Below are 8,749 nucleotides of genomic sequence, written 5' to 3' on the forward strand. Positions count from 1 at the left end.
TATCTGTTTTTTTTAACTTTTTTTTCTCTTTTCTCTCTCTTTTTTTCCTTTTCTTGTTTTTTTTTTGCACAAGGGACTAACCAGTAATTGCCCTAAAATGATCTATAGTTGCTTGCTCCCATAGATAGAACTAAATAAATCCTAAAACTACTTGTGTGGCATAGCCCTACATCTGCCCTTGAGACATGCTCACCTTCAGTTGCATGGTGAAATTCGCGGACGTCATCAGATTTAACTAAAGAATGTAGCCTTGCACCCTTCTCTTCACACGACCTGTATCCCATGGATAAGGCCTCTGAACCTATCGACCTTGCCACCGAGCACGTCATACTTAAGCCTCATGAACGCTTGCAGCGCGAGCACGCTGCTGGCGCCGGCGAGGCAGGGGCTCAGGGAGGCCGGCACCAACCAGAGCGCACTCGCGACACGCTCCAGCCCGGGCGGCAGCCCGCAGTCGACGGCCATCCTGGCCACGTCGTAGATGTCGTCGCTAAGGCGCTGCCTCACCACGTCGAGGAACCCGCCCAGGCTGTCGGGGAGCAGGTTGCCGCCGCCATTGCCGGCGGACAGGACCTTCATGAGGTAGGCGACGTGGAACGCGCCGGCGTAGGTGATCCAGGACACCCCCGGCCGGCGGCGGAACATGCCGCAGCCGTCGAGCTCCGCGGCGAGCCTCGCCGGGTCGACGCCGAAAGCCTGGTGGTCGCGGAAGCTCAGGCCGCGGCGCTCGAGGTACTCGACGGAGTTGGGCGCGTGCGGGTCGGCGGCGGGGTGGAAGCCGCGGATGTTGAACTCCCAGGCGGCGAGGTGGCCGAATTCGTTGTAGACGGCGAGGCCGAGCTGGATCGGCTTGAGGGCGTCGACGTTGGCCTTCATCGCGCCGTACCGCTCCTCCGCCGTCATCAGGGCGTGGTTGTTCTGCTGGGCCCCGGCGCCGCCGTGGACGACGCCGGGGTAGTGGATCGTTACCGCGGCGTAGCGGGCGCTGCTCGCGAAGTGGCGGAGGAAGCGCAGCTCGGCCACGAGGTTGATGTCCCATACCCTGCGGACCGGGATGGGGGGCGGCGGCGGCGGAGGCTGCAGCATTGGGACGACGTGGTAGTTCGGTGTTGGGAAAGGCGGCGCTGCCGGGTTAAACGCGCCGGGCGGATGCATGACGGACGCTGCTTCGCCGTCCATGGCCGCTTTTGCTAAGGAGAAGGGGTTGCAGACTTGCAGCCCACGAGACCCGGGAAGCAATTGCAACCACGACGAAACAAGGAAGGATCTACGTGCCTCGAGTATATAGGCGCAGAGTTCGAGTTCGTGCCGGTATCCGTTGGCCTCAGTTTTGCTAATCGGATACAGAATAACTCCGTCGAACTCGTGTCAGTGTCCGCGGGCGCAGGGTCGCTTCGAGCTATCGTTAGCGCGAGGGATTTCCGACTGCCTCTCGTATGGCCGGACGGACTGGGATCGCGCCTTGACCACACGTGCGTCAAACCGGGTCGCCTTCCCGGCGCTGCTCAAATTTGCATTTGGATGACGAGGCATGTATGCATTGACCGCAGCATTGTTTACCAGATGACCGCAGCATTGAGATAACTGATCAGACATAGAGAACCTGAAATCTTAGCAAGCATATTACAGATTGAAAACACCAAAGACCATCACTGATATCATATTATGGCCTCTAGTGGCCACTTATTTTCATTATTTAAGGAATGTCATTTATTTAATTTGCAGATACTGGACCAAGAAACCATGATACAGAGAGCAGTTGGTACACTTTCAGTTTATCGGACACTCAACCTTTTTACACTGCTCATGAAGGAATGTATTCTATTAGGGTCTTTCCGTAAACCGTCAGGATAACATATGCCACTGCTAACATCCAGGCCATTTGGATTTAGAGCAGAAGCAGCTTGGCAAACATTATCTGCGTGAAGGCCTCCTGCTAATAGCCAGCCGTTCTTGCTTTCAGCAGATGGCATTCTGAATTTCTCCCAGTTGAACCCTTTGCCACTGCCAATGCATCCGGATAGATTTTATCAGATTTAGTATCTATATTCCAGCTGTGGTTTTCATAAACAATGATTTTATGTACCAAATGCGGTCAAGGAAAAGGATCCTGTGAAATTGCTAACTAGTTAAAATCAAAATGCCTGTGGAATATGAATTACTAGTCCAAGAACAAAAATCAAGACATTAGACATTACAATTGACCATGTAGGCAAAACTTTGTACCTGCCACCCCTTGCACTGTCCACTAAAAACCAGTCGACAACATACTCTTCACTTGGAGGAGCATTGATTAGTTTACCATCCTCATCAGCATTTAGCACATATATAATTCGGTTATTCTTCCAAAGCACGGGAAGTAGTTCTCGGGAGCTATCTCCATGAAGCTACAAGCAATGGGTCAATAAATAATAGATTATCCCTACTTCAGTTATATAGAGCAGAAATTGGTAGGCAAGATACCTGGATAAGTTCAAGGTCACATGAACTGGATGCTCTCAAGATGGTCCCTTCATCATCATCGACAAACACACCAACTGGTTCAGCCCCATAAGATTTGGCTACTCTGGATATCTCCTTGGCCTCGGATAATGGGACTGAGCGTTTGGAGTTGGGCCAAAGAATCATCCCAATAAGTTTAGCACCAGCCTCTGCAGCCATTTCAGCATCCCTGGCAGATGTGATACCACACATTTTGACAACAGGCTCATTTCTTTTTGCCTCCTCCAAACTAGATGATAAAGGCGTGGCAGTCATAGTTTGCTTCTTAGCAAAATATGCCATTCTAACTGCAGCAGATCTCAGATGCCCTGCAAAGGTACCTAGTATAAGAACTAAGATGGCTTGTATCATTAGAAAATTTAGACATGGTTGAAACTTCTGATTGTCAGTAATAGGAACTGAAGAATATTAAATGTCTACATCTGAACAAAGCATATTTGAAAACTATTTGGGTTCTCATTATCAATATATAGGAAGCTTATTATAACCTTGAATTCTTCTTAAGATCCTTCATATACAAGGTTATAAACTCCGGCTATAGCTCCGGTACCGCTATTTGTGCTCGCGTATAATTTAGCTGCTATTGCCCACTATAGCCTCATAGCCGGCTATTAGCTGTTTTAGAATCCAACTGCTAAACCTTCTTAGCCCGCTATTTAGAACTATGTTCATATATAAAAAAAGGAACCCTAAGCATATTAATCACTAAAGCTATCCAGCTTACAATTTTTCACGTGTCCTGATTAATGAAAAGAAAACGTTTGTTGTGATCAAACAAATAGTACTTCAGAAAAAAAATAAAGCTCCAAACTTTTAATGAGGGCACTCACATGAACTGAAACATGCAAGAAGATATTCAAAACATACGCATGAACTCGACTTCACTACAGTTCATGCACAATGGCGGACCTTGTGCTTAAATCGAGCAGGAGACGGACAGTGAAGAGCAATTCTACGGTGATTACTCGAAGTTTAGCTAAGTTTACGATCTAATGGAGTTTGAAACATACATGGTTTCATGGCCTATGTGGCTCATGCATCAAAAGAACTTGTAGAGGTTTACCGTTGTTCGGCGTCAAAGCAATCTGCAGAGGCTGTCTTGTGGAGGTCGGCGCCACCATTGCTGCTAGGAAACAAACAAAACAGTTAGACTGACAGGGAACAGGAGGAGACAACGGAGGAGGCATTCCATCGAACGGGTGGCGGGCAATGTCGCACTACCAGCAGTTGCAGGGAAAAATACAAATATGCCCGAGGGATCCTTTTCTAAATCCTCTTTCGAGGAATCCGAATGAATTCTGGATTGAGCTATTATGCCCATCCAGCTACAGGATGGCAAGGAAAAATCTGCGCCGCCGGACAAATAACAAAGGCTCGACATGGCTTCCGCAAGACGGGCACTTCCTTACCTGCCTCACAGATGCAGCCTTCCTGACCGAACAGCAACGGAGGAGGAAGCTTGCTTGATCGATGTCGGGAGCAACGGAAGAAACAGACGGAGGTGAGATGGAGCGAGGATCCAAGAAGATCGAGGTCGGTAGTCGGTTGGCACTGCCGCACTGGCAGGGACCGGCTCTGCGCAGATACAGAGCAGGCTGCCTGTGCGTTCCCCTTCAGTCCTTCACCTACCATTCCGTCTTACCCTCAGCACCACCAAGACGGAGGCATAGAGCGCCGTATCACCAAGGTTACCGTCGTACTAGCAACGCCGTGGACGCGCGGTAGCACGCCGTGGCACCCCGACGGCTGTGTCAGCACGGCGTCGAATGCTGGGTCAGTTCGCCAGCACCGAAGGCACTGCCATTCTTTTTACGCCGATTACACTTCGTTTTTCCTTACACAAGCACAATCGCAGCACAAGTTGATTCCAGCTCAACCCCGTAAAACTGAACACCCTTCACCTCACCGAACAGTTAGATACGCTGCGGTTCCAAAAGACACTTGAGACCGGCTAGCAACATGGGTTTATTTACCATCACAGTTATTTACAAGGAGCAACCGCAATAGCAGAAACTTAGCATCCCAACATCTTTCAGTCACGTTTAGACAGATAAGACACATTACTGGGTAACATCAACTGGCATCACAAACACACAGCAGCATCCACCCCTGCAATCAGCACAGCTAGCAGCAAAGCAGGCATTGAGCCATCAGACAAAAGATCGTACTAACATTCACGCAAACGATGCCAGCATCCAGAATGGGACCGCCTCTTCTACGCAGCGCCTAGTTCTGCTTCTTCGGTTTCGCCGGGCCCCTGGGGATCTTGCTGAGGACCTTGGCGTCCAGCACCTCGTACTGCTTGCGGGCCTCCGTGTGAGCCCTACCAGCGAAGTGGTCCACCTTGTCTTGGTACTTGTCGTACAGGATCGGCACCGTGTGGAGCATCAAGACAGCTGTTTGTGATTCCCAATTGATCAGTCGGGTACCTCAGGATGTCACAGGTTCAACAAAACATTGTGTGTCCCTGTAGGTCTTACCAATGTATATCAAGGTGAGGAAGTCACAGCAGCTGCCAACTGAAGAGAGAATCCAAAGCCCCACAATCACCTGAGGGAACACATCAAAACAGTTGAATAATCTTAAAGCAGTAACCAGAGCATGAAGAGAAAACTCAACATTAGCAACAAGGGTCCAAACAAACATACACCCAGAAACTTCTTCAGATCATGCCCCATTGCGATCTCCCGAAACAAGTGAAGCGCTCTGTTGATGTCGTTACGTAGCGCCCGTGAAACATTCACAACAAGATCTTCAGGTATCTCCACCAGAGGAATATTCAGCGGGCTCCTGCGAAAGCAACAATAATGTAAATAAGATGCAGTCTGTATTCAAACAGGATGTGCCAGGATCATCATGGGACTCACTTCTTGATGAAGGTCGTGGCTTTGGACAATAGGAACAGGATGGCCAGGACACCAATCAGCACATGGGATATCAGAGTCAGGAGATGGTAACCAAGCACTTCGAATAGAACCCAGATGACAGTGGCACCGCCTATCACTACGGCGGAGGTCTTCTTGTCTTTCCATAAAAGTACATCAGCAGCTGCAAAGTTTTCCATAAGGGGCAGAGTTAGAACAAATAAGGAACATCCAGTATATAAGCTAAATTATGGGCCTTTCTCCTGACTCAGGTTAGATTATGGATTTAAAGATACCATGACACATCAATTTGATACCATTAGCAAAAGCAAGAATACGTAAGGCATGTGTAGAACTGTAGACCCATACTCACCCCCCCCCCCCTTCTGGCCCATCAGACCAATGACCATGACCAATAATTACAAGTAGGCAAACCTGAAAATTCAGGTCCAATGCTGGTTAAAGTTAACTCTTGTGGATTTGTCAGATCTTTGTGAGCTCCTGCAGAGGAGGAGAGGTGCTAGTACCTCTCTCTCTCTTTTACTAAGTTCAATCGGGCATATTCACCTATACCCAGCTCAGCACTCCCCACAGAACTGAAGCAATTTTTTTTTGTCACGAACACAAAGGAGAGCTGCATATCATTTCAGTAAGGAGAGTAAAATTACAAAGGGCAGGGCAGAAAGATCTCTGCCCACACAAACTTTAAAGCAAATTCAATTCCATGATGCCAACTATTTGAACTCTTCATTAAACAATATTTAACTTTCTGACCTGGAATTAAGACTTGCATAAGAAATGTGGAGGTCTCACTCAAATTTTAGTATCCATTTTAAGATTCATATTTCTTTATTCATTTATTATCACACATAGAGAGTTCTGACCCTACACCTGATCTCCCTACCTTTTTCCCCTTTTCAAGGGGGCATAGTCATGCAGGAAAAGCATGGAGGCAAATGAACTCCATAGAATTTGATCATACTTCAACCAATATCAATTGCTAATTGTCCATCTCTTGCACTACCATAAGGCTAACCTCTTCCTGTCCTAACCTTGACGTACCAAGCTATCACAAACTTCAATAACTACAATCATCTTTCTTTCTTTTCAGGCACACAACGCCATAGTAAAGCCTTTACTGCGTATTAAGAATAATGTGAAAAGATTAAACCAATCTCAGTATGCTTTCAAGTGCATTTTCAATCTACCTGACATTTACAACCTCCTGCCAAAGTGTGGTTCCCCTAAACTTCTGCACTATATATTCCCTTTTTCAAAGAAATTGAAAAAAACGTACAACTTTGGCTGAAGATAAGGATGACACTAAAATTATCTATACACTTGTAATTATTTATTGTGCATCTCTTTCACTACACTGAGGTTGACCTGCTACTGCCTTAATTGCATGGCAACATGTTAAAAATTAATATTTCTTGATAAGCAAAAGCAGATTATCTAGATTAAACTGTAAAGTCTTACTGAAGACGAGTCAGAAACCATATGATTCTAGTATGATCCATATTCATTTTCAGGATCAAATTAACATTTCACCGTAGCAAGAGTAAATTGCATCATTCACAAAGAATTAAGTTACCCTTATGCTAGAATCAGAAAACGGAAGCAAAGTCTCAAACATGGCTGTGCATTGAAACAGGCAAAAATAAAAATTAGTACACAAGCAAAGCAGATTGTATTTTTCAACTGTAAGTGATTACAGCAGAGAAATCAGAAGCCATATGATTCAAGTGTTGATTAACTTTTATAGATCAATTTATTTTGCCACTTGTCAAACACCATAAACATCTTTTTGGGGCTAACGTAACATCCCTAGGAAAAATGAACAGAACACATTGATTCAAATACTGATGTCCAACTTGCCCTTTTATACTTGTCACCATCATTGCATCTATGGGGTCCAATAAACAATGAATCTAAAGATTCTGATCGCGTATTTTTTCCCTTTCTTTATGTTTGGCAGCTCTTTCCTAGGGAGCAACTAATATCAAGATTCTTTAAATCACCAGTTCTGTAGATATGTTGCTTTGCAGTAGCAAATTGTCAGCTTTCCTTAAAGAGTATTCCTCGTTTAGAAGCATTTACTGAAACTTGCATGAAACAAATTAGTACAGGTCTGTAATTTATCTACAATTAGTGTAGCCTATACCATACAAAAGAAAGCCATGACAGCATGCTTGTTTACTTAGATAGTTGAGTGAGATCCAAGGGAACAAATAAGCTTGAACAACTGCACCGCAACTGCCATTAAATAAACCAACGCAGGCAGTTTCCGGCCAGATGACGCTTACTGAGCATATTTAAGCAACGCTATCCATTTCTACACGAAGCCAAGTAAACTTTGTTTCCCTCACGCAAAGCTCACCGAGGTAATACAAGTTGAGTTAAGCACCCATCCTCAACATAACCATGAACAGCTCAAACTCCGTCAAAAGAAAAAGGACAGGTAACACAAGAAATCAATTATATATACTAGAAGATCTATCAGAGTGGAAATATCGTTAGCACAGCCGTTATTATTTGAATAAATATTAGTACACCTAATAACCTGCACAAATTGAACTGAATAAATTTTCGCAAAAAAAATTGTGAATACATAACCAACAAGTTCGTCTCTTATTCTCAGTCACATGGATTCGTTCCGCGCTTCAAATTGGATGGGCACCAGAAAGAAACCAAACACAATGCCAACGCTAACGCCACACGATTAAATTGGAGCATAAACAGCAAAGAACTGTGGGGGAAAAGAAGAATGAACTCCGTACTTTTACCGCCCCCAAGAGCCTTGTGCACGGAGGTGTCCTCTCCAAGTAGCCTAAACCCCCGGGACCTTGTCTCCGGCGCCGGCGCCGGGGCTGGGGGAGACACCTTCTCCGGCGAGGCAGCGTCCGCAGACGGCAGGTCTGAGGCGCTCTCGGCAGGGGCCGCCGGGGTCGGCGGCGGCGCGGCGACGGTCTCCTCAGCTGGATCGGCCATGGCAGCCAAAGCAAACGAGGCTACAAGACGCGAACCTTTCCCCTTCCCCCCTCTCTCCCTCTCTCCCTCTCTCTCTCTCTCTCTCTCTCGTAAAGTGCACAGTGTGTGGTTTTTGCTTGTGCTCTCGGCGCCTCCTTTTCGGGGAAGAGAAGATAGGAGGAGAGCTGGATGGAAATCTCTAGAATACGGCGCGAAAGAAACGACCGTCACGGCGCGTAGACGTTCCTCGTTATGGTGCTGCTACGTGTACACCAAAACTAGCAGGGTTTGCGGGCTCGTTTGGTTTCTGCCAACGAGCGCCCCGCCAATCTTCACCAAAACAGCATCTCTCCAATTTTTTGGGGAGGGATTTCTCCTCCCGTGATTTCACTAAGCGTGTGTGAGAAATATAA

At 46.5% G+C, this 8,749-nt stretch overlaps 3 protein-coding genes across 9 annotated transcripts; all 3 read right to left on the reverse strand.

The window, feature by feature from the left end:
- Window positions 1–264: 264 nt before the first annotated feature.
- On the reverse strand, window positions 265–1,179 carry LOC117853549 (probable CCR4-associated factor 1 homolog 11). The gene has a single exon (XM_034735875.1). The coding sequence runs from the start codon at window positions 1,177–1,179 to the stop codon at window positions 265–267; it is 915 nt and encodes a 304-aa protein (XP_034591766.1).
- Window positions 1,180–1,653: 474 nt separating this feature from the next.
- LOC117852799 (N-(5'-phosphoribosyl)anthranilate isomerase 1, chloroplastic) lies at window positions 1,654–4,308 on the reverse strand. 7 transcript variants are annotated; one of them, XM_034735067.2, is made up of 5 exons: window positions 3,912–4,308; window positions 3,566–3,625; window positions 2,464–2,810; window positions 2,227–2,387; window positions 1,654–2,004 (listed from the first exon to the last, which is right to left on the reverse strand). In XM_034735067.2, the coding sequence occupies exons 1-5, from the start codon at window positions 4,132–4,134 to the stop codon at window positions 1,776–1,778; spliced, it is 1,020 nt and encodes a 339-aa protein (XP_034590958.1). In that variant the 5' UTR covers window positions 4,135–4,308; the 3' UTR covers window positions 1,654–1,775. The 7 variants fall into 7 exon arrangements, with proteins under 7 accessions (XP_034590958.1, XP_034590956.1, XP_034590954.1 ...); XM_034735065.2 differs by having other exon boundaries at window positions 2,464–2,822; XM_034735063.2 differs by having other exon boundaries at window positions 2,464–2,834.
- A 143-nt stretch (window positions 4,309–4,451) lies between these two features.
- On the reverse strand, window positions 4,452–8,456 carry LOC117852800 (reticulon-like protein B2). Its single transcript, XM_034735069.2, has 5 exons — window positions 8,147–8,456; window positions 5,370–5,550; window positions 5,151–5,292; window positions 4,983–5,052; window positions 4,452–4,898 (listed from the first exon to the last, which is right to left on the reverse strand). The coding sequence occupies exons 1-5, from the start codon at window positions 8,355–8,357 to the stop codon at window positions 4,729–4,731; spliced, it is 774 nt and encodes a 257-aa protein (XP_034590960.1). The 5' UTR covers window positions 8,358–8,456; the 3' UTR covers window positions 4,452–4,728.
- Window positions 8,457–8,749: the final 293 nt, after the last annotated feature.

Source organism: Setaria viridis, chromosome 4 (genome assembly GCF_005286985.2).
Source record: "Setaria viridis chromosome 4, Setaria_viridis_v4.0, whole genome shotgun sequence".
NCBI lineage: Eukaryota > Viridiplantae > Streptophyta > Magnoliopsida > Poales > Poaceae > Setaria > Setaria viridis.

Excerpts from the sequence above, each read along its gene's own strand:
- LOC117852799 (XM_034735062.2), bottom strand. The coding sequence starts at position 4,134 with ATGGTAGGTGAAGGACTGAAGGGGAACGCACAGGCAGCCTGCTCTGTA. Across the intron at positions 2,835-3,565 it reads TGCTTTGACGCCGAACAACG|TTCTTATACTAGGTACCTTT; the intron begins GTAAACCTCTAC and ends AAGCCATCTTAG. Across the intron at positions 2,005-2,226 it reads GACAGTGCAAGGGGTGGCAG|TGGCAAAGGGTTCAACTGGG; the intron begins GTACAAAGTTTT and ends ATGCATTGGCAG.
- LOC117853549 (XM_034735875.1), bottom strand. The coding sequence starts at position 1,179 with ATGGACGGCGAAGCAGCGTCCGTCATGCATCCGCCCGGCGCGTTTAAC.
- LOC117852800 (XM_034735069.2), bottom strand. The coding sequence starts at position 8,357 with ATGGCCGATCCAGCTGAGGAGACCGTCGCCGCGCCGCCGCCGACCCCG. Across the intron at positions 5,293-5,369 it reads GCCACGACCTTCATCAAGAA|GAGCCCGCTGAATATTCCTC; the intron begins GTGAGTCCCATG and ends TTGCTTTCGCAG. Across the intron at positions 4,899-4,982 it reads CCTCACCTTGATATACATTG|CTGTCTTGATGCTCCACACG; the intron begins GTAAGACCTACA and ends AATCACAAACAG.